This window comes from Megalobrama amblycephala, linkage group LG2, assembly GCF_018812025.1.
Source record: "Megalobrama amblycephala isolate DHTTF-2021 linkage group LG2, ASM1881202v1, whole genome shotgun sequence".
NCBI lineage: Eukaryota > Metazoa > Chordata > Actinopteri > Cypriniformes > Xenocyprididae > Megalobrama > Megalobrama amblycephala.
Genome location: NC_063045.1, coordinates 36,512,657 through 36,537,354, shown reverse-complemented (window position 1 = coordinate 36,537,354; position 24,698 = coordinate 36,512,657). Strand labels below are relative to the sequence as shown.

Below are 24,698 nucleotides of genomic sequence, written 5' to 3'. Positions count from 1 at the left end.
GTCTATCAACATTTCATCCCTTTTAGAAAACAGTATTTATTGCATAGCTTTCAGTTCCTCAAACACATTGACATTTAGAATGAGAAAAACATCAAGAGAAAGGTACAGTTCATAGATAAAACGACAATACTGATTATGATTTTGGAAAATGGTAATTCAGAATAAAAATCAATCATATAATCTGTTGAGTTTAAAATTCCAGTTAAAGTACCTGTGCAGTTTATAGATTTCCCTTTTTTTTTTAATTTGACCTACACTGGTTTTAATAACCATCTGCCCTTATTTGTGCCACTAAAGATCTGCCAGGGTATGGAGATCGAGACGGAGATTGTTGAGTGACAAACACATAACACAGTAACATGAACTTCTTCAAATTTCATATGGAATGAATAGACATGATTAGTCTTAAGCTCCTTCCCATGTTGTGATATGTTTAATGAATAACCCTGGAGCATCAAAACTCAATGCTATGCTGTTTTAAGAGCACACGAAGCCTGGTGTTTTCTTCGTTCTGTTGAAAAAATAAAATAATAAATGTAATAATTAATGCAATTAATCATTACTATTGTTAAAGAAGAGCTACTCACCATTTTTGTGTTCCGCTCTTGAAGATCATTGACTTGATGAACAAGGTTTTCATTGATCTCCTTTAGTTTCTGAACTTTGTGATGGGCACGATTTTTCACCGAGATCAAGATACCTAAAAGAGAGCAGACAAGAACATTTAAGATAATAGCATTCAACAGCAGGTTCCGAAAGTATAACTACCTTTAAAGTTTGTCTGTAGAGATATAGATTTTTAGTTATAATGTACATAAACATATAATTAATTACTTAAGTAAAATGGACCGAGTACAGAACCTTGGTGAACCCCCAGGCTCAGACTGTGCCAATTACATGCCAATAATTTTATATTTTACTTATGTTTCTGACTTGATCACATTCGCAATAATTCTTTAATGAGGAAATTATTTTAAGTACACATTCTCGTATCATTCTTTCCTATTTTTTTTTTTTAAATCCAAAATGATGGTTTTTAATATTTAGGCGTTTTTTTTTTGTTTTTTTTTAAATCCCAAAAACAAAATTATTGGGGAAAAAACATCCAGATCTCTATGGCTGGGTAAAAATCATTCCCGTACCATTAATGATCCTGGCCACTCTCCACAGCCTGAGCAAGATCAGAAGCCCCATGGCATCAAATGCATCTTCCTTCGATATATATACAATATCCAGGATGAACGATACCACCACCACAATTCCATCAAACACCTCAAACTTATGGTGGAGGAATTCTAGGCGATAGGCGTAGATTTTTCCAAACAGCTCCACCATAAAGAACGTGAGAAGGGCGAGGCTGAGATAGTGGAATACCTGGAATGATGATAGGAACGATTGGATAGTGGATAATCACAGAATAATCGTTGACATGTCATATTTCTGTTGACACATGACACATTACATTTGTTGCTGACTGGGCTTCTAAAGCGGACTCACCTGCGGGGCGATTCTGTGATGATCTGCTTGAATGATAGACAAGTCAATAAGCAACTCGCATAGAACGAAAATGGCATCCAAGACGACCAAGCACACAACAACAATCTAATCAACAAAATAATGGTCCAAAGTTACATTCATTGATGTAAAACAAAATGTTATATCTATATCTATATACATATAAATATTCATATATATATCAACAGTGTAATAATTTACCTGAAACCTCTCTGTTTTGTAGAGGCGGCGTAGGGAGTCCCTAAAGCTGACCTGTTCCAAGTGCTGCCCTGTGGCGAGCTCAACATCTTCACTGGCGTCGTGCGGTTCATCGTCATGCCACTGGGCGGCGGTGCTTTGCACATCACCCACCGCTGTGAAATGCTTCAAATAACGGGACATTTTCCTCAGGGGTCACATGAGTTGAACGCTAAACAAATGGAACAGCACCTGATTGTGTATTTGATTCAGAATTTAGATTTGTGACTGTCTTAAATTGTGATCATGAAGACGGCTTAAACCGAATGTTGTTGCGACCGGGGCTGGATGTCACACTATTACTCAAGTAATTATTATTTTAAAGTCAGTTTATGTAGGCACAATCTTGTTTTATAAAACAAAAAAACATTTAACTCTAACACTATGACAAGAAACATACAATTCACTGACTACTAGCAAGGCTAATTGTTGTCATAACCATTCCAGGCGTAAATTTAAACAACATTTAAAGAAAGTATTAAATATAAAGCAATTAATGAAACAGCAAAATGTAAACAGTAGCATAGCCTATAGAAAAATCACATATAATCAATCATAAATTATAGATATTAGTTTCTTTGTATGTCACCCAACAGCAGTACATAGCCTACAGTTTTGATGATACTGAAATTATAGTTTGGATGACTGAATTCACAAAAATTAAGAGGCAAACACATGTAGGAAAATCATATCATAAATAGCCTATACATAAAAAGAAAGCAGTTATCGCCACTTTAAATGGCGTTTCAGTATTCAAATCTTATATGCTTGAGGTAATGTTTTGCACGCCACGATCTACAAAAATCTTCAACAGAGGACCTATTTTAGAAAACAATGCAAAACAATTTATACAACAAAAGTGTAGCACATCTGACTACACAAAATGCCAGTTTAAGGCTATTTTTCTGCGACACAGTCGACACGCATCATAAAACACTCACTTTTCATCCGTGACTTGAGCTATATTACAGTCTATGGCTATAACTCGTGATTTCCTGTGACATTTTAACATTCAAAGTCAACGAATTTTTCACGTGCACTGTTTACAAGTGACGACAATTAAATGTAAGACAACGACAAGACTTTAATCTGGTCATTTTAATTTTTGATGTCACTTGAATACGACAGTGGCATTTCAATTTTTCAAATTATTCACTCAATCAGACAATTTAATGCTCGCTCAGTTCAAAACGAGCGAGAAGTTACAGAGCACCAAAATAATATTTAACGTTACCTGTTATGTTGCTGAAACGATGTTGCTAATGGCTAACGCAGCATTTTTTCAGGAGCAACAATCTGTTTTCTGTGAAAAACTTTGACCCTAAACTCCGCCTCTGCTACAGTCATGAACGTGATCCTCTGCACAGGATGCAGTCTGAAGGAAGTGACATGGAAGATCTTTTTTTCCAAATCCTTGGACATTTTTTGGGATATGTACGGGACACAGTGGCACTGGCTTTATGAAGTGCACTCTTTCTATCTTTCTTGGTTATCTGACTTTTCAACTTTTTAAACTTAAAAATAATTAACTTTTCATTAAAACATCCAAATTTGTTTTAAATTATAAATAACATAATTTCAGTACTTCATAAAGCCATTTCCACAGGGTCCCATGCACAGACAGACAGACAGACAGACAGATAGATAGATAGATAGATAGATAGATAGATAGATAGATAGATAGATAGATAGATAGATAGATAGATTGATTGATTGATTGATTGATTGATTAAAGGGAAAGTTCACCCAAAAATGAAAATTCTGTCATTAATTACCCACATGTCGTTCCAAACCCGTAAGACCTTCGTTCATCTTTGGAACACAAATTAAGATATTTTTGATAAAATCTGAAGGCCTGCATTGACAGCAAGATAATTAACACTTTCAAATGCCCAGAAAGGTATAGGCCGACTAAAGACATATTTAAAACAGTTCATGTGAGTACAGTGGTTCAACCTTAATGTTATGAAGAGACAAGAACAAAAAACAAAATAATGACTTTATTCAACAATATCTGTGAAGTAAGTGAAGGGTGATTTCAAAACACTGTTTCATGAAGCTTCGAAGCTTTACAAATCTTTTGTTTCGAATCAGTGGTTCGGAGCGCGTATCAAACTTCCAAAGTCACGTGATTTCAGTAAACGAGGCTTCGTTACGTCATAAGTGTTTCGAAACATTTCGAAATTTCAATAGGTTGAACCACTGTAGTCACATGAACTGTTTTAAATAATTTAAATACTGGTATGTCTTTAAAGCTGCAGTTCGCGATTTTTCCTCTTTGTCGCCATCTCTGTTTGAAACCTGCAATTGCAATCATATGCGGAACAGTTATCTGTATGTGCATTGTGCCCATCAGCGCGGATGAATCTAAGGTTTCCTGTCAGTCATCGCACCGGATACTGTACTTCAGAATCACAGATTCTACGTCTTGAAAGTATGACCAATATAAGAATTTTCACTGGAAAATATCCTCTGAACAAGTAAGTAACATGTCTGCCACTTTTGTTCTGACCAACTGAGGAAAAAAGCATTAGGCCTACAATAAATTGCGCTGCTAATGATTAAATCTAACGATCGCTAAGCTCGGATCATGCCAAACTGTGCAAATTATTATTACTGTTATATTGTTCTCAAATTGTTAATGTTAACAACTCCAGCATTGCGTGACTATAGGCGTTTCTCAATGTCAAGGAAGGATCCTCGGAAGCCAGAATTTCGAGGATGCTACGTCATCGACATCCGTCGAAGGACTGTTCCAATGTCGAGGATCCTCGGAATTTCAAACAAGGACTGAGTCCTTCGTTCGAAAAATATCCCGTACACAGGAAAGGATGCATATGTGTAGCCTTCGCGCTCTTCGCGCTCTCAAATCACCCACAATCCTATGCGCGCTGCTTTGCGATCTTGTTCAAAAAATTTAAAAAAAAATGTTGGACGTTAGCGGGCAATTTGCTTTCAAATGTAAGTATATTTACATTACCAAACATTTGTTATAACTGTAGTAAATATGTCAGATAAATAAAGTTTAACGTTTAAATGCCAGTACACATTACTACCGTATTGATATTATAAATTATACAAATACAAATTACGTTATTGATGGCTAACTGAACGGGACCGTCATTTAACAATTGTTAGCTTGGTTGCCGTCACCGGCATTTCTTTTATAAATAACTAGTTAAGTTGTCCAAAGTAATTTAACGTTAATATTATACCATTATACCATTCACAGCGTTATTCATAGTTTTCTCATCTTTTTTAACAGGGACCAAGGAACAAACGGAGGCGTTCATACATCTCCGTGTAGAAAACAAGCAGCTGTTTACCGGGGGGAGAGACACCGCGGCGAACGGATATCAGTGAGAAGCAAATTATTTAATGTTCAGAAGTGATAGCTGTGTAATCTTCTTTTTATTTCTCCCCCTGTCATTCACATAGGCATTTTTCAGCGCCGAAAGCAGACCTTTTCACTGACGTAATGACGCAATGACGTGCACTTGCTAGTCTGTTCCATTTACGTGTTCTCCGAATGCTAAAGAGGAGCCTCACCTAGCCTCTGAAGGAAGTGACTTAGAAGGACCAGTCCTGCCAAGGAAGAATCCTTGACATTGAGAAACGCCTTATGTGTATTTAGTGTATATTAGCATTACCTGTAGATTTCAATTTCTGTAGTCACTCCACAGTCCAAAGTCTTTTGCTTTTTGACTACGAGTGAATCTCCATTTGGACCTTTCTGGATTACAATCTGCCATCAAAATGATAAGTTTAATTATTCCAGCTGCTGTGAGAAAAGGCTATAAATGTGCCGCTACCAGCAGCATCCTCATGTGATAAAACCGACTAGCCTGGACTCCTTCCTTTCTGTTTACGGACGTGACGTAATGACGCACAGACAAACTGCTGCATGATTGAATTTCCCGCGGAAATCCACCATGTCGCTTTTATTATAAAACATTATTACAAGCTTACTGTTGTGAATCGAGACAAGATAATAACATAGTTTTGAACACTGGCTGGTTATGTACTTGCTCAGAAATTGATTTTGGATCATTTTTAACCAAAAAAAGTTACACACTATACCTTTCTGGACATTTGAAAGAGTTAATTATCTTGCTGTCAATGCAGGCCTCACTGAGCCATTGGATTTCATCAAAAATATCTTAATTTGTGTTCTGAGGATGAATGAAGGTCTTACGGGTGTGGAACGACATGAGGGTGAGTAATTATTGACAGAATTTTCATTTTTGGGTAAACTAACCCTTTAAACAGCATAGACACTAATGAGTTTGGGCCCTCCTAAAAAATTGAGCAACCAAAAATGTTTAATTTTAAGAGAAATGACGTAGAGGCCAGGAGGACAATGACCCAAAGCACCGAATAACAAGAGAAAATGGCTTGAATCCAAAGTAAAACGTGTGGTTTGACTTAAAAGTCCACAGATGTTCTTCATTTAATTTATAACACATCTGTGATCTGTGTTGATCTTCATGTTGTTTGAAACCTGTGTGTTTTTACTCCATTGAAAAAACAAATGCTTTTAAAAAGTCCCAGTGCTTTCTGCACATACATTGAAAGTCAATGGGGTCCAAAACTGTAACTTTTATTCAGACTAAACTGCCCTGTGCTTCTCTATGTTTAAGCATACTTGTTACCAAGTTACAGCACTAAATGAATGAATGAAGCAGCCAGTGGCCCCTTCTGAATGCCACGGCTCCCATATCTCACATTTTGTAGCAAACACAGGCTGGAGATCAAGTAACATACATTAGCCAATTCTGTGGTTGACCTTTGAAACCCTTTACAGCCTGTCAACATTTTATTCAGCTTCAGTCCGAGTTCCCTTTCTCACGAATGTGAAATGCATTGTTGATTTGTACACCCTATTAATCATATACAATATATAGGCTATATGTTGTTTTTTGGTAGTAAATTACTGTGTGCGTGACAAAAATGTCAGTCAAGTAATGTTCAAACTGAAAGGGCAGAAGCTCATTCTCAGTACATCTATCTTAAAAGTTTATGGATGGCATGTAGAAGTTTATGGATGAAAATGTTTAATTAAGATGGCAAATTTTGCCTTTATATCACTAAATGAAAAATCCTAAGGGTACTTTTGTCTCATGCTGAGCAACATTTAAATGATTTTTAATCAAAGCAGGCTTATTTTATCATTTCTTTTAATACAAGTTGTGTTGTTCCATCAAAATTCAATAAAAATACATATTTTTTTGATCGTCAAGCACTTTGAATTCATAAAAAGGCAGCATTTTGCTTACGGATAGCATAACCTCACTGTAGTACTGTAGATATTACTCCCAAGTGTCCTGCTATGTCACTTTGCTGGCCATTAGGAGGCGCTGTTAAGCTATTGAATTGAGAAAAAAAGCGAATGAAAGAACTTTTCATTGCTGTTCTACACATTGTTTCTACTTTAATCAGTATAGCATTTACAACAACAAATGTCATACAAATTTTCTTACCACCTATTTGCTTTAGAAAATATAGACCTATCTACAGATTAGTCCAAGAAAGCACAAACTGAAATCGAACTTGATCCAAACCTAAAATAGACTTCAACAGTATGGGATGAATAGCTTCAACTGTTCGTTACCCGGTATGAATGGGGTGCATACAGACCAGTCCAGAGACCCGAACTCAGTGAATCTGTTACTGTGTAGAAATTTTTTTTTAGTAAGTAATAAAACAAGGATGCTTGAATAATTTAATAAATAATAACGGAATCATTTATTGGGCATGCTATTCATTATTGCTAATAATGACTTGTCTAATGCCTTGAACATGTTGCGTCACAGTTGGTGTTATGTTGAGATTCGCCTGTTCTTCGGAGGTCTTTTAAACAAATGAGATTTACATAAGAAGGAGGAAACAATGGAGTTTGAGACTCACTGTATGTCATTTCCATGTACTGAACTCTTGTTATTCAACTATGCCGAGGTAAATTTAATTTTCAATTCTATGGCACCTTTAAGGTCAGCGTTGATTTTAACTCCTAGGTTAGTAATGGCTCTTAAAGGGACACTCCACCCAAAATGGAAAATTCTCATATTTAGGCTACTCACCATCATGCCATCCCCGATGTATGACTTTCTTTCTTCTGTAGAAAACAAATGGAGATTTTTAGAAATATATTCCATCTCTGCGAGTTCATATAATGCAAGGAGATGGGTCACTCAAAGTTGACTCTTCAAAAACCATAACGAACATAACGGTAATCCATAAGACCCCCGTAGAGGAATCAATGTCTTTTGAGAAAGGTCTGTGAGAGAAAAATACTCATATTTTAAAGTTTTGAAACTATTTAAAACGTCACTTCTGGCCACTGTCAGCACGTTGTGAAGCATGAAAAGCACAGATGACCATAACTTCTCACAATTCACAACCCGTTACATCTGACATTTCATTATATGAACATTTATAAGTGAGTAAATGATGAGTGTTTGGGTGGAGTATCAGGTATGGTCATAGTGAAATTTCAGTAAAATCAAATTACTACACTGTTGTCAGAAATCTGTGCGGAAATCTTCGGATGAATTCCTAATGAAATGCCCATGCAACTCCCTGAACAGCGGCAAATGTGACTGCACCTTTAGCAAAGTGGAAATCCGCTGCGCTGATATCCGCTGTTCTGCTTGTTTTCTTGCTTGGTGACATGCAATTGACGCTTTGGAGCTATTTTCATTCGTTGAGAAGAAATATAGCCTACCAACTAGCTTATAACTTGTCCATTTTACTGGAAATTTATTTAGGCGATAGTTTACTTTTTAATAGAACTATTCTATAAAAACATCAAATAGTTGCAAGGCTGTGATCACCTCCCTCTGATACTAACAGCGCTCTTGCGCGTGTGATTTGGCATCATTGCGCGTGGGTTATTTGGTTTTACTTTATAAGCAGGGAAATTAAAAGAGTGCAGGGCAGAAATTAATATACTGATGGAGCTTAAGAGAAGAAACTGTGGCTCGACGGAATAAATACTGTAGATAAATAAGTTTCTCCTTCCAGAGAAGCGTGCGGGGCGTCAGGAGTGTGTCGGATTCGGCTGCAGGTAACAACGCACCCTTTATGTGCGCGTTGGAGGCGGAGGCAGCTCTGGGGTGGGGTGGACCGGAGGATCCGGTTTCGCCGGGAGAGAAACACACAGTGGTTCACCGCTTCTCCGCTCACTCCACACCGCATGCTGTTCCAGCACACAGCGCGCTGTTCTGGAGGACTCTGACCAATGGGACACGCTATGACATCTCTTCTCTGTTATGTTGGTAAGCCATATTCCTCACACTCATGGCAACAGATGCAGACTAGAAGCATTGGTGGTCCATGTAATAGTAATTTCAGTCATTCTTAACTGTGAACAGTTATTGAACGGTAAAATAAATATGAGAACACTAGGGCTAGTTATCACATGAGGAAGTTGTCACAAGGGCTGTATCTTAAGGGAATGGAGTCTAAAGTCCAATTAAACAAATTGTTGGGTTTCTAGCAGCGGTTTTGTATGTTGGTTTCAAACACCTAGTTGATTTAAACCATCCTAAATTAGCATTTTTGGAGGGATCTAATTCTGTCCTCCAAAGATGAAATTACTTATCTTCATCTTTTTGTGATAGCTGTAAACAAGTCAACACAATTAAAACACATGGGCATCTGTATATTGAAGAAAGGTTGAACTCTGTCACGTGTTTTTTTTTTTTTTTTCCTCAATATTGTACAGTTTATTATTTATAGTAGGGCTAGTTGTTGGTCATATTGATATTTTACTTGTTTGCCATTTCATAATTGTTTTACTGTTTTTGCTGTAAAGTCTTTTATAGGCTGTTTAATGGCAGGTTCCATTGTGACGACTAACCCTATATAGTGCAACAACATGTTCCACTATAGGATCAATATTGTGTTAAATGAACTGTATCTTTCTTGTGGGAAATGTTGTGGGGATATGTGGCTATACAGAAACTGACTTTCAAATATTGTATGTGCACTTGTATAGAGGAGTCAGTTTGTTCAGGTGAGTTATCTGAGCGCTGTAAGAAGGAAAATTTGAACAGTCACCTCTGAAACTTATCTAAGTGAATAATACACTACTGTTCAAACGTTTGGGGTTGGTAAGATTTTTTTATGTTTTTAAAAGAAGTCACTTATGCTACATTTATGTGATAAAAATACAATAGAAGTATAGTAATATTGTGAAATATTATTACAATTTAAAATAACTGTTTTCTATATTAATATATTTTCAAAAGTAGTTTATTCCTGTGATCAAAGCTGAATTTTCAGCATCATTACTCCAGTCTTCAGTGTCACATGATCCTTCAGAAATCATTCTAATATGATGATTTGGTGCTCAAGAAACATTTCTTCTTATTATTAATGTTAAAAAAAAAAAAAAAAAACGGTTGTGCTGCTTCATTTTTTTTTTTTTTGGAAACCGTGATAAATTTTTTTCAGGGGTCTTTGGTGATTAGAAAGTTCAAGAACAGCTTTTGTTTGAAAAATAAATGTTTTGTAACATTGTTTTTTCTGTCAATTGAATGCATTCTTGCTGAATAAAATCATTAATTTAATAAAAAAAATCTCACTGACCTCAAACTACCATTTTACTTTTTAACCGTTGGGCCGTCTGCCAAACTGAATCTGCTTCCCCTGCAACAGAATGATGGGTATTGCGCAAAGCATAGGATGTAACATTAGTTAAAATAGTCATTTCATTCTTAATAGATACTTGGTGAATTCAGCTGCTGCGTGTCTAGACCTCAAACTCCTTTAGACATTCAATGGCCGCTTTAAATCAAAACTCAATTTTAATTTCAGTCCCCTCTCATTTTGCCATACTGATGTGTTTGTAATAGTAATGTAATGTCTTATTATTAAACTCAGGCTCTCTGATTATTTCATTTTTTTCTCACACTAATGCCCGCTTTCTCTCTCACACACATTCAAACTTATTAATATGTACAACAATTTCCTGGGCTATCCTGGGTTTGGAATATCTGTAGCGTTTGCAGCAGTCTGTAGGTGTTTATTATACAGTATGCGGCACTGAAACAAATCAGTGCTAATTCCCTGACAATACTGGCATGCAAATTCAAGGCTTATCTAAATCTTCTAATCTAAATGGAGACTGAATGTGAAAAGTGTGTGATTTCTGCACTGCTAGCACCACCAAAACAAGACTGACTCAACCAATAGCTTGAGTTTGAAGCAGAACTGCCTGTTTGTCCAAAACGATGGAGATTTGCAGTGCAATTTGGTGTCGTTAGTACCGCGGAAATTGGTACTTTTTTTCAAACAATGAAAGTCAGTGGGATCTATTCCAGTGATGTTTTGGACCCCAGTCAGTTTATGGACAAAAACATTCTTCAGCATATCTTCTTTTTTGTTCCACAGAAAAAAGTCATACAGTTTTGGAACTGTTTTATTTTGTGCAACATACTCTTGAATGCTCAAAAGATAAATCATATTTATCTGCAATTACTGAGATTCTTTTGGCACTTCATGCTCAGTTCTTTGAGACCCAAAACCAGTATGTTGTAGGTCTCCCTCTTGATTCCAGAAGAAGAATCTGGTGTCTGTCTCATGTTAAAAAGCTGTCACTATAGCCCTGCCATCCTGTTGAGGAGATTGCTATGGTGACTAGGTGTCCTCAACTATGTGATCTCTATGGCAATGAGCGGTCCTGCTGTTTTGGGCTGAAAGAAACATTTGGCCAATTGAGGCATGCCACAAAGCTTTAATAAAGAGAAAAAAATTGAAAATCAGGCCGACGTGTTACACTGCATTGCTAGTAAATATTATTTTTATCTCGGGTTCATGTCTGGTTCATGTCTATTAATGTAAAAGCCTTTGTGCAATTTTTGATTTAGCATTTATTTATGCAATATGTGATTAATTAGGCTGTGTTTGAAATTGCACACTAAATGTTGATTAGCCACCCAAAAATGTAAATTTATGCCATCTTTTACTGACCTTCATGTTGTTTCAAACCTGTATGACTTTCTTTCTTCTGCGGAACATAAACAAAGATATTTTGAAGAACTTTTGGAACCAAACAATAATGGACCTCATTGATTTCCATTGTATTGGCAAAAAATATGGAGACATTTCTGAGGTATCTTTTCTTAGGTTTGAAAAAGCATGAGGGTGAGATGACAGAATTTTCATTTTTGGGTGAACTGTCCCTTAAATTCTGCAAGTGTAGACCTAGTTAGTGTAGAAAAGATGTCTTTGTGTACTGCTTGTCCTAGCAGGTTAATTTGAAAGATTAATTTGCTTATTAATTCAATTTATTCTTAAGGTTCTGCAATCCTACTCAAGAAAGATGGTAAAATGATATTACTTGCATTTGTTGGAAATGGAAAATTGCTGGATCTCTCATCTAGATGAATCAAGAGCCACTTGTACAGTTAGGCAGGATTTTCTGTTCTTCTGTTCAAGAGCATATTTGTGTTTTATAAAGATTTCAGGGTTGAGAACTTTTTATGAACATGTGTCCTTCAATTGTGGCTGAAATGTGGGAATTATGTGTGGCTAGTGGCTATGTGGCAAAACATGATCTGTCAGCGATCATTCTACAAATTTAAATATGCTTTTTTTTTTATATGATTCATTCTTCCATACACCCAGTCAAATCTGCCGTTTAAACAAATTGGTTATGTACATCGTAATCCATTATATGCTGCATTAAAACACTTATGGCTTGTTTGGAAGGGAGGTCTGAATGAGGGAGGCATAAATACTGTCCTTCATAGACTGCATGGAATGAAGACAAGTGTCCTCTAATTTTCCTCCTCTGTGAGTTTTGAAGGCGTATTGTTCTTTTTTTTTTTGGACCGTAGATATGAAGTGGCTTGAATTAAGAGGCAGCTGGGTGTTGGAAACCTCAAGTTGGAGGGGGTGCAGATTGTCATAATGAGAGACTGTGGTGGGTTTTTAAAGTGCTGACATAATTTGAGATGTGCGTTGTTGTGTGTTGGTTACAGAAGGAGTATGAATGGTGGTTGTGTATGAAGGGGCGTGTTTAAAGACAGGATTATGTTTAAGCTAACATTAAATCAAAGTTCTCTCTATTTGAATTCCTAATTGATGTTCAAGTGTTATTGTGAACGATTAAATAGTGCATGTTATTTTAAAGAAAAAAATGTTTCTTCATAATCTTAAAATATTACTTGCTTCTCCTTTAAAATGACTTTTCCGCTGGCGTCACCAACCCCTTTCCTACAACTAATGGTGCGATCAAGTCATGTCTGAAAGATCGTATTTTTGCGCTAAATGAACATGAATGCCACCAAAAAGTGGTAATTACAAGTGGGAAATTTTCTTTGAACCTCGAGTTGGGAGCATGTCTGAGAGAAAATATAAAAGATGCAATGGATGTAGTGTCTGTATTGATGAAAAATTACATTTAATTAAGTTTCATGCACAAAATATGATAGTATTGTACAATTACAATAGTATACAATAGTATACAATGATTCAGGTTACATCACCTTCATGAATTGAAAACATGAATCAAAAACACACACCTGAAGCACATTCGTTATTTACCATTTTGTAGAAGTAGAGCCAAAACATTTTGCTGTATTTTTTTTGTAGAAAAGGCATATTGCCATCTTGCTCCAACAAAACAGTGACTTGAACACACGTGTCATGATATTTACAAATTCCCAACTCAGTATCACACAGGACAGACAGTTAATTTCAATAAAGTTTGGCATTAGCATGTTGCTAAGCTAACAACACAATACTCTAATAAGTATAAAAATGCATAACATGCATATATTGGAGAAAACAGTATAAATTAGATCCTTGATTAAAACTATTTTTTGGGTTTAAATGACTAATAAGTGTTGCACTGGAATGTCTGCAGCGTAAACGTTTTGATTGTTTTGACATCTATTTCATGCAGACAATGTGGATAAGCTACAACAGGTAAACATGTCAGCAATATGGACACATTATTCTAATAACTATAAAAACATTTTAATCAGATTTTTATTTTTTAATTCTAAGAATTATAAGTCAATGTGCCAATCTTAGGAGGAGATAGATGCTGAGACTCGACTGAAATTGATTTCAGTAGGTTTGGAATTGGCATGTTGCTAAGCTAACAACTCAATAAACTGTAAATACTCCATGAATAAGTGTTAGCTGTTGTACTGTTGGAACAAGCCAATCTAAATGTAATCAATTCCTGATAAAATCAAGTCCTACCCTGCTTTTTTTTATCATTAAACATCCTGTTCACTCAGAAATGTGTCACAAACAGACATAATATGGGTTGTGAACACTGTTTCATGTTGATTTTAAAGTCAGAGCATATGGTATGTATGATCTGGGTCGTAAGAGATCCAACTTAATTAAGGGGAATGAGAATCACCTGAGGCCCAGAAGGACATCAAAGAGCCCTTTCTCTCTCTCTTCTGTCCTGTTTCTCTCTAAAGCACCCACATTCCCTATATTTTCCGCGTTAAGTTCCTTCCGTCCCCTCAGCCCCTGCTGAAAAGTCCAGCATAAACCAGCATGAATTCATGTTGGTCGACACTGGTTTATGCTGGTTACAGCTGGTATAGTGCTGGTCTAGCTGGTGGACCATCATCACCAGCAACCATCATCTCATGCTGGTCCCAGCATGCAAAACATACCTTATGCTGGTGACCAGCAATGCTGTATTTTTCAGCAGGGGCCTCTCTTCCCTCTTGTTTTCCATGAATGGAACATGAGCAACACCTGGAATTGCTTTCTCTGGTGTCCTCCCTCTAATGCAGCAGTGAAACAGCAGGGCTTGACTTGGCTTGTGCATCTGTGGACTCTCTTTTTCTCAGTCTGGATATCCCAACTTGTTAAATTAGCCGGTTCAGACTGTTCCTCTTCAGACGTCTCTGCAGCCCTCAAGGGAATGCTGATGACTTGTTTCAGTGGAGAAGAAGAGGACAGCAGATACAGGGATCATGAAAAAAAACAAAAAAAAACAGGCGCTGGGTGTAGAATACTTGGAATAAATTATTTTACACCAGTCGTTGTGATTCTGCAGTATTGCTCAGTTACACAATCCGAAGCATCCATTATTTATATAAGCATTGACAGTTTAAAGGAAAGTGGTGGATCAGGATTTTAGATCATTCTTTTAGAAAGAAAAATGTGAAGCTCTTTTATGTTTCTCCTTGCTTTTTTGTGTGTGTCAGGGTTGTCTTTGATGATGTCTTTGATGGGAGCTGTACTTTCACAGGGATATGGGCATGCAGCTGGTGCTGTCTAATTTAATAAGAGACCAACAGGAAGCCTGTGTCAGGCACCCATGCCTTGTGGACACAGGAAGTGGTTTGATTAAGAGCGAAGTTGCATTGAACAGCGACAGAGTGTGAACAGAGTGTTTCTCTTTATTTCCTTCTCTATCTGTCTTCTTACATCTTTTTGTCTGGCAGTAGAGTCCATTTTTATGCTGTCATGCCAGAAAAGTAGTGCAGATATTGTAATTGATGCTCAGAAAAAAATATTTTAAAAGGAAATGTCACACATGTCAAGTTCTTAGAAATGTACTATTTCTATTTATGTTGGTTTTTATACTATTTATTTTTTTTTTTTACCATGTTCAAGAAAAGTTTCAATTTAATGACTCTGAAAATGTCATCTGGCGTAACCATCAAGTGAAAAATAGTGTATTCGTTTTACACCTTTTCCTTACACAGCCTATGTGAGTGTACACATCTCAATCATTATTTTCAAAAAAGTTTTTAAATATATTTTTCAAGGGAAAAAGTATTTTTACAGATATTGTGAATTAATTCATTTTTGGTCACACCACATGACATGTGACATTTGCTTGTCACGAAAAGGTCATCTGATATTTTAAGAGGCTTTGATCCTGAGACACAGTAATGAGGTTCTGCAGAGGTTCTCTCCATGATGTCATTTCCTGCATGTTTCTACAAATTGGTTGGACCACATGACTTTGCTTTTGCAGACAAATGTTTTTTTTTTTTTTTTTATTATTATAAGAGGTTTGTTAAAGTGTCATGAATTATCAATTTTAATTTTTTTTTTTTTTTTCTAAATTGTGATATTTGGACAGTTTAAGTATCCCAAAAGATATTAAAATGAATTATAATTCAGGAACATGTTCATCATATAAGTGGTGTATTCAAGTAATTGTATGTGTTAATACACAAGAATGCAAAGTGCCTCTGTGTTAAAGTATGATACTCTGTGTAAGGCTCTTACTGCAGTCAGGACAAGGGTCAGCAAAAGCCTCTGAAAGTGAAAATTGCAAAAGGAGGAAAAAAAACCCCACACCATTTCCTGACTGCGCACCACAGCCAGATAATATAACTGTAGCTGACTCTGCAGATGAAGGCTTGTGAAAGTAATTGAACTAATGTAAATGCACTTGGTTCGCAAACTGTACACACGCTAGAGCTTTTACTCTGATTAAGATCTTTGTGGAAGTTGTAATTAACAAGCTGGCATTAACAGAATTGTTGCAAAATGTTGTTTGTATGTAATGCTGTTTGTAAAACTTAAGTCGAATTTATTTCTGCTAGCTGGTTGCTGTGTTTTGGAACAAGGTATCTTGTGTTTAGTTGGTCTAAGAGCTGGTAGATCGTCAACCAAACCAACAACCTTTTGGTCATACTAGCTAAAGGAGTTCAGGCTGGCTTTTTAGAACATGTTGGCTAGTCAACCAGTACATGACCAGCTTATACCAGTTACCATGTTCCAAAACACAGCTGGATTTTCCAGCAGGGATGATAAAGTTGGACCACAGAGTAGGCCAAAATCGAAAGAACAAACTGTTGTTTGGAAGATGGCAAATCACATCTATTAAAACAACAACATTCTGTTTCAGAAGAGAAAATTGAAGTCTCCATTTCTCATTTGTTTGAGGTTGTCAAGCCCCTCCTAACTTTCCTCAGTGTTGTTCAGCCGTGTGTTTGGTCCGTGGTCTTGGCTCTGGTATTGTATGGCATGGGCACAGCGGGGAGAATGAATTGCTGGCAGACGCATGCTGTGCTCGTCCTGGCTGCTGTACGAGTGAGATGGAATAGCGTAACATGGTGTGAGGCGTCTTTTGCACCACTCACGTGTGAGCTCTTAAATGAGACGAAGAGAAAGAAAAGATTTGTCATCTATATCACCGCCTTGAGAAAGATTCAGTTGCTGATTGTCATCAACTTATTATACAGCAACGGTTGCCCCTTTGCTGTTGTATACAGTATCTAATAGGTTGCAAAAGAGGAAATGAATCCTGATGTAAAGTGATGAGTAGGTGAATGAGTGACTGAATGAATAAATCAGCAAATGACTGAGTGAATGAATGAATAAGTCAGTGGATGAGTAAATGAAAGTGAATAAATAAGTGTGTAAATTAGTAAAGGATTTAAAGAGAGAGTGGGTGAACAAGTAAATAAGTCAGTAAGCAACTGAATAGATGTGTAATTATACAAGTGAGTGAGTGAGTGAGTGAATGAGTAAATAAATGAAAGAGTTTATGAATGACACCCTACACCAGACACAACTGGTAGGATGTGTCAAAAGCCAGTACAACCCATTATAATCTATAATGCTGACAGTGGTCGTGCACAGGTTAAACATTGTAAGTGTGAATGAATAAGTGATTGAATTAATCAGTAAGGCCCTGTTTACACCTGGTATTAAGGTGCATTTTGTCGATCGGATCACAAGTGGATGACGCAAAATACAGGTATAAACGGGGTCTAAAACGTTTTAAGCTTGTCCACTTTCAACCACTTCCAGAGGTAGTCAAAAATGCATTCGACCGGATGGCTTTTGTAGCATAGATGCTCGTGTGGTCGAATGTGTTCAAACAGCCACAAAAGACCGCCCACTCTCCACCTACTGACCTAATGCGTAAACATTATGGGAAGCGCGGTAGCCAGACGGGATTTAAACTTTGTTGGCTGAAGACCCAAGTTGGGGTTGAAGACAAAAAAACGCATAATGTTCTCTCACCATTCCTGATTTCTAACATTGTTCGCTGTGGTCTTACGGCTATCGTAGCAGAAAGGAAAGCTGCTGCTCACCATATGTATTTCCGTCATCTCTGGACGCCTTCATATGTAAATTGCATGAGCTTATTATGTGCATTAGATCTGAAAAAAACCCATATATTTACCCACCCATAGACTCTCCCCTCGAAGAATTCAGGACAGAAGTGGTTAAAAGTGGAAAAAAGAGACGGACTAAAATACCAGGTGTAAACCCTCATCCCCTTGTGATCCGATCGACCAAAACGGATCTTAGTACCAGGTGTAAACGGGGCCTAGGTGATTGTAGTGTCTTTCATGTTTGCTTTCTGTGAATTGGAACTGGAACCACAAGTGAAAGAATGAATGAATCATAAAGTAACTGATTGGGTGAATCAGTAAGTGAATGAGTAATTGAAGGAGTAAGTGAATTAATGGATGAGTTATTGTATAAATAGGTGAGTGAGTGAATTGATGGATGGATGGATGGATGAATGAATGGATGCGTGGAGTGTTTTAATAATAAACGAGGGAGTTCATATTTGAGTGCCAGCCTCAGATAAATAGACATCCCCCTCCTCAGTGCTGGTCTGTGTCCAACTCTCCTTGATACAGTCCAGTATTCACCACTAACATAACTAATCCTTTCATTAAATCAAGCCTCCCACTAACCTATAAAGAGCTAATTGTGTGGTGAGTCAGCACACACAAACACACAAGAACTCACACATATTCAGAGATTCCTACATCACTTTACGCTCTTTTTTTCACGTTGTATCTTTTACCACCACAGCTTCCCAACTTCCTAACACAGTGTTCCTGTGTGTTCCTGTGATCACAGATACACATGTGTTTGTGACTGAGTGCATATGCTTGGTTTGCATGTGTGTATGTCTATGAATGCTCTGCCTTTCTTGTGTGTTTGCTCAAACTTACAGTGCGGCTGTTCTTCCCCCCATGTCAGATGTCAGGCGTGTTCCCATAAGACTGCCTTTAACACACATCTCTTATTTTCACACATCAGTGACAGCACTGTTCTCCAGCACTGGAGCCATCCCAGAATGTTTTGTTGACTATGCAGGTCCTGAATTTAGAAAATAAATACGGTGTGTTTGCAAATAAGAGAATAACTTGAACCCTATCCCCCTCATCTCTCTTTTGTCTGTTTAATGGTATGGTAATGCCAAGCTATCAGTATTAATGTACTTTGAAGCCTGACTGATTAACATATAGGAGACCTTCATCCACCTACGGATGTGGTTTTACAGAACATAATCAATTTAATCTTCTTTTCTCTACCTTTTTCCTAGATAAATCTGAGAAGATCAGAAGCTACACATGATGAAACATGCAGAACACTCTGAATAGATTAAGGAAGACATACAGACTGTCTGAAAACTCTTTGGCAAACAACGTTTTGGTCTTTTCTACAACATTGGACTGTTTCATGAAGTTAAAAGAAACGGATGGCAAACCCGTTTCCATGGACCATAGCCATTGACGTCTAATGGCTAAACCTTCAATGAATGGTTTTCTCTTTTGGGTCATTGGGAGTGCTGTAGAATGGAGGATCCATTCCAGACATTCTCTCAAGGGTCTGTCACGCTACCTCCGAGAAGAATGAGCAATTTTCACCAGATGGAGACATGCGCATGTTGCTACTGAACTGGTCCAATGGTTCATTTGTCTGGACAGAGAACTAATAGTACCCCGAAGAGGAGGAAGTGGCCGTAACTTGACCCATGACAAAGTATGTGGCTGAAGAGCCAGGCTGAAGTTTAAAGAGCGGGTGAAATGGGAATTGACAGTAAAGTTTTGAACAAAACTTGCTTTGTGGTCTGCACCTGGGAAATATGAGACTTTAGTCAACACACAAAACACAAACAGTTCTTCTTCTTTTTAATCAAAGACATACGCTGGTGACTTCAACAAGCAATTCTGGCGTGGACAGCCTTTGGCTGATCTTTACGTCTTGTTTTTGATGGTACGCAGAGATGCCACAACTTTATTGAACTACGTCTTCCTACCCGGCTTGTTGTTGAGGTTGTCAGTTGTGATGCTGCGCAGGGGTCTGCTGGCCTGGCTCTCACGTGTGGGTGTTCTGTTAGTGGTGGTGTGCTGTTGCCTTTCCCTCCTTTATGTTATCACTTGCAGCCCCCATGCTGATGAGCCCATGGCTGGGCAACCCCTGCCCAGGGCTGGAGGGATGGCTATTGCAGGGGGTCCAAGCAGGCCAGGTGGTGTTGGAGGTGCCCCCATTGGCCCTGCTGGGCGGGAAGGGTTCCAGGCCCTGCTACAAGAGCGGGAAGAACAGCATCGGCAGCATATTGCCAGCTTGAAAAAACAAATTGCTCAACTTAAAGAGGCTCTCCAGGAACGGAGTGAACAACTTAAGGGCATGCAGGACTCTTTGGAGAAGACGGCTGGGAGGGGCACGGGGGGTGACATGGCTGACGACCGCAGTCACAGCGACCTGCAGGAGTTCGTACGCAGCCAGCTGAGCCGGGCAGAGGTACACAGTGGCCTGCGACTTCCAAGCGAGTACGCTGTGGTTCCCTTTGAGAGCTTCACCTTACAACGCGTTTACCAGCTGGAAATGGGGTTGACCCGTCACCCCGAGGAGAAGCCGGTGAGGAAGGACCGCAGGGACGAGCTGGGGGAGGTGGTGGAGAGTGCGCTGCACACACTCAATGCACCAAATCAAGGTGGAGACAAAATGAAAGCCAGTAAAGTCTACACACCATCAGACTTTATAGAAGGTAAGAAGCTACTTACAGTTCAAGTTACGCTCAAACGACAGCCAATCTGTAAATGTTAAAATGCTCACTGTTTCAATAGTATAGCCACAAGATGTAAACAATATGTGTGTTTAACATGATTGTAGTGTTACATGGTGTAAGTTTTTTGGAAGCCTGTTTGGAAACATTATTTATGCTATTCCATTTAGTGCTTCTAGTGCAGAGATGACAAACTTTACTGTACCATAGGCAATCTCTGCATGTCTCTGGACCATTTATTTAGATCTTTAGAGCTTGTTGGACACATTTGGAAAAGATCTCTTAAAGGGATAGTTCACCCAAAAATGAAAATTTGATGTTTATCTGCTTACCCCCAGGGCATCCAAGATGTAGGTTACTTTGTTTCTTCAGTAGAAAACAAATGATGATTTTTAACTCCAACCGCTGTGTCAGTCGTATAATGCATGTCAATGGGAACACCATCTATAAGAGTCAAAAAACATGCACAGACAAATCCAAATTAAACCCTGTGGCTCATGACGACACATTGATGTCCTAAGACACGAAACGATCGGTTTGTGTGAGAAATTGAACAGTATCTATATCATTTTTTTTTACCTCTAATACACCACTTTGTCCAACTGCCTTGCACACAGCATCCGTTGTGCGAGGTGTGTACACGCTCTGGCGTAGCTTAAAGAATTAGTGCACTTTCAAATAAAATTTTCCTGATAATTTGCTCACCCCCATGTCATCCAAGATGTTCATGTCTTTCTTTCTTCGGTCGAAAAGAAATTAAGGTTTTTGATGAAAACATTCCAGGATTATTCTCCTTATAGTGGACTTCAATGGCCTCAGTGCAGCAAAGAGCTTTAAACGATACCAGACGAGGAATAAGGGTCTTATCTAGCAAAACGATCGGTCATTTTCTAAAACAATACAACTGTATATGCTTTATAAACACAATTGATCGCCTTGCACGTGCTTCCGCTTTCCGTATTCTTCAAAAAGCTTACGCTGTATGTCCTACGCCTTCCCTATTCAACTTACGGAACGAACGCAGAGCCAGTTCCATTTTTTCCATAAGTAGAATAGGAAAGGGTGGTCACTGAATAAGGAAAGTATTCAGAAAATATACAGATAGGACTGATAGGAAAATGATCACTGAAGGAAGTTGTGTATCTTAGAAACAATTCAGTAAAACAGAGCATCCTGTAGCAGCATGCTACAATGCTAAAGTCAGGATATCCTGTTATGACTCTAGGAAATGAACACAGCTGTTTTATATCCAGATCTGTCTCATCTCTGCCATTTCCTCTAGAGAGAAAGTGACGCATCTCAGTGGTTATAGACTTTACAGGAAATACATTATTCATGTTGCTATGCACCTTGTTTAGTTCTAAATAACTATTCCCAGCACTTGAAACTGAAATGCTAAAAATGGGCTATGGTGCAATTTGCAAAAGGTACAATGATCCACTTAGCTAACATTCAGAGGTGAGATTTACCTGGTCTTGACATTCCTGCCTAAAACACCAGCTTAGAATTTTCATGCTAGTTTATGCTGGTTTGTTGCTGGTCTAGCTGGTGTTTAATTATTATTTTTTTGTTTGTTTACAAGGGAAAAACTTACTTGGTACATCTTTAAATAGAAGACCATTTCTTGTCAAGCTCTTTTTTTGACTGTATAATTGAATAGACCTACTCTACTTCACATCAACAATGGAGAGCTTGTGAAGCATTCAAAGAGAGTCAAGGCCAAGTCTTAGCCAGAGGCCCTGCCTGCAATAACTTACAACTCAGTGTCCAGACACAATGTCAATTTACCCAGCTGTCTTGCTAACACTGAATGAGACTGAATAATATTGTTGGACATTCTAAAAATATTTTGTCCTGGAAAAAAAAAAAACACAGGAAGCTTGGCCTTTACTCCTGAAACAGTGCTTTAGCAAAAAGGAATGTTTACAGAAAGCCTATCTTTTCTACCCACAAAATAACTCTCCCACCCTGTCCCTCAAGGGATACATGTATCTCTCTCATTATCCTGTGTCCGTTATCTCTGTTAGCTAACTGTATGTAGTGCTCCTTTACCCAGACCCATTTTGTGGTGACATAATCCAATTTAGAGAGGGAAAGAGATCCCGGGTCATGCTAAATGTGCAGCTAATGTTACCAATGTTCGGTAACTCACGTGATTATGTTGAGTGAAGAAATGTTTTGTCTTATTTACTGTAGCTAGTTTTTCAGTGAGGTAGAGTTGAGCCTGCGGGTTATGCTTTGATGTCTTTGGTGTTAGCTTGTATTGATTCAGGTGGCTTCCCTAATGGCCCTGCTTTTCCCATAAATGCATTTTATGTGTGGAATGGAAAGGGCTGGACATGATAATTATTCCACTTTGCTGGTTTGCTAAGGCAGATATCACTTTTGCTGCTTTGGGTTAGGGATTTGGACAAACTTGTATGGCTTGTTGAGGTGTGCTTTAATTGATCTAAATGATCAAACTTACGCATTTCACCAGGCAGACAATAAAACAGGTGAAAAAATCCCACAGACTTATATTAAAAGAAGGACTTGAAACATATCAATAGACCAGAATATCATGAAGGTGGGATCTGTTGACTTTGTCCAGTAGGCAACCGCATATTGCAGAAACCATCCACACTCAAGAACACTGTTGCAACTGAAAATTGCATAGAAACGTTTTAAACACAGCACAGAACACCGTAGCAACTTTTATACCAATTTACCACAAATTAGATCCACATACTTCCCAGTATAGATCATAACAGTATTACCACACTTTGCTACTAAAGCTAATGAAGTATGAAGCTGTGAAGTATACATACTTCATAATACAACCCTTAACTGAATGGTAATGTTTTGTGCAAACCTTACATGAGCATGATTTTCCTCTAGAATAAGAGTTATTATGCCTTTTATAGCACTATCAGCACAACTGATATGGAACCCGTACAATACACATTTGATGCTGTACAGTGCAGATCTCTCTAAAGAGTTTATTTGGATCATTTTCAGAAGCATGAATGTATGTTACCCAAGCCTCAGATGACCTGGTGCCCCTGCCATCTCAACATCTACCCAGATGTTTCTTCTGAAATTTCTTCTCATAATTCCATGTCTAGATAATTTGATCTTCAAAGAATTTGATGAGAAATGTTAGAGTTGAAATTGAAATGTGTGACTTTTCATTACAGACTTTGCTAGCCCCTTTTTCTACTGAGAAATCTCATTGCTGTCACTCAAGATAATAAAAAGATCTAATTTGATGCTTATATCCTATAAGTCTAGTTAGTTATATGTCACACTTAATGTCAGTATTTGATTTTGTATGTTGTTTATCAATTATGAATTTTCATATATTCCAATAGGAAATAAAAACAACAAATGAGATTTATCTCAATTACATTCTCATTCACTAAGTGTTTGAAAGCTAAAATATGTTTGTGAAATCTGCAAAAAAAATGACATTTTCACATTTTCAAATACATTTCGTACTAAAATATATTATACATTTACAAAAACAAGAGACATGAGAAGTTCTCCTTTACATGTAAATATGAAATAATCCATGCAATTGTTAATGAATGAGACCCACTGTCTCCAGAGTTTCAGAAGAGAACCTAAAAATGTCTTGCGCTGTCCTCGAATTTGACAACAAAGAAACATCTGAGTAGAAACATCTAGAGAAAAATTGAGCAATAAAATGTTATTTTCCTCTGGGTTTTACAGTCTAGAGATTTGTGAAAATCTTTTGAATGCCTGCATTTGTAATCTTGATGTGTGTGTCTTCCTTCATGTTTGTGTGTTTATCTTTATGGTATGTGTCCTTGAGCTTGTCCTTTTAGTTTTCTTTGAATTTTGCTTTGCTTGTGCGTGTGTCCATGTGGGTGTTCGGGAAAATGGTTCCTTTTCTTCACTGTTCTCAATGTCTTCTCATCTCCGCAGGCATAGCGCGCACCGAAAAGGACAAGGGCACGCTGTACGAGCTGACCTTCCGTGGTGAGCAGAAACAAGAGTTCCGCAGGCTGGTTCTCTTCCGCCCCTTCGGCCCCCTCATGAAAGTGAAAAGTGAGCTTGTGGAGACGGCCAACATGCCCATTAACATTGTGCTGCCTCTGTCCCAGAGAGCCGACAAATTCAAACAGTTTATGCACAACTTCAGGTGACACCTCTCACTCTTTTTGTTCTTTGTTATTAT

At 37.9% G+C, this 24,698-nt stretch overlaps 2 protein-coding genes across 2 annotated transcripts in view; one reads left to right on the top strand and one right to left on the bottom strand.

Annotated features, from left to right (window-relative positions):
• Nucleotides 1-16: 16 nt before the first annotated feature.
• On the bottom strand, nucleotides 17-3,144 carry hvcn1 (hydrogen voltage-gated channel 1). The gene is made up of 6 exons (XM_048173701.1): nucleotides 2,987-3,144; nucleotides 1,717-1,924; nucleotides 1,498-1,602; nucleotides 1,143-1,374; nucleotides 588-700; nucleotides 17-511 (listed from the first exon to the last, which is right to left on the bottom strand). The coding sequence occupies exons 2-6, from the start codon at nucleotides 1,894-1,896 to the stop codon at nucleotides 455-457; spliced, it is 687 nt and encodes a 228-aa protein (XP_048029658.1). The 5' UTR covers nucleotides 1,897-1,924; nucleotides 2,987-3,144; the 3' UTR covers nucleotides 17-454.
• A 5,280-nt stretch (nucleotides 3,145-8,424) lies between these two features.
• The window catches only part of csgalnact1a (chondroitin sulfate N-acetylgalactosaminyltransferase 1a), a 39,552-nt gene continuing 23,278 nt past the window's right edge, over nucleotides 8,425-24,698 (top strand). The window contains exons 1-3 of the mRNA XM_048173681.1: nucleotides 8,425-9,029; nucleotides 19,052-20,500; nucleotides 24,446-24,662. Coding sequence (XP_048029638.1) covers nucleotides 19,723-20,500; nucleotides 24,446-24,662 — 995 coding nt within the window. The 5' untranslated portion in view covers nucleotides 8,425-9,029; nucleotides 19,052-19,722. The remainder of the gene's footprint in view (nucleotides 9,030-19,051; nucleotides 20,501-24,445; nucleotides 24,663-24,698) is intronic.

What these genes read in the sequence shown, in the direction of transcription:
- hvcn1 (XM_048173701.1), bottom strand. Translation starts at nt 1,896, where the DNA reads ATGTCCCGTTATTTGAAGCATTTCACAGCGGTGGGTGATGTGCAAAGC. An exon ending in ACAAAACAGAGAGGTTTCAG is followed by an intron (nt 1,603 to 1,716) that starts GTAAATTATTAC and finishes TTTGTTGATTAG; the next exon opens with ATTGTTGTTGTGTGCTTGGT. An exon ending in ATCACAGAATCGCCCCGCAG is followed by an intron (nt 1,375 to 1,497) that starts GTGAGTCCGCTT and finishes TCATCATTCCAG; the next exon opens with GTATTCCACTATCTCAGCCT.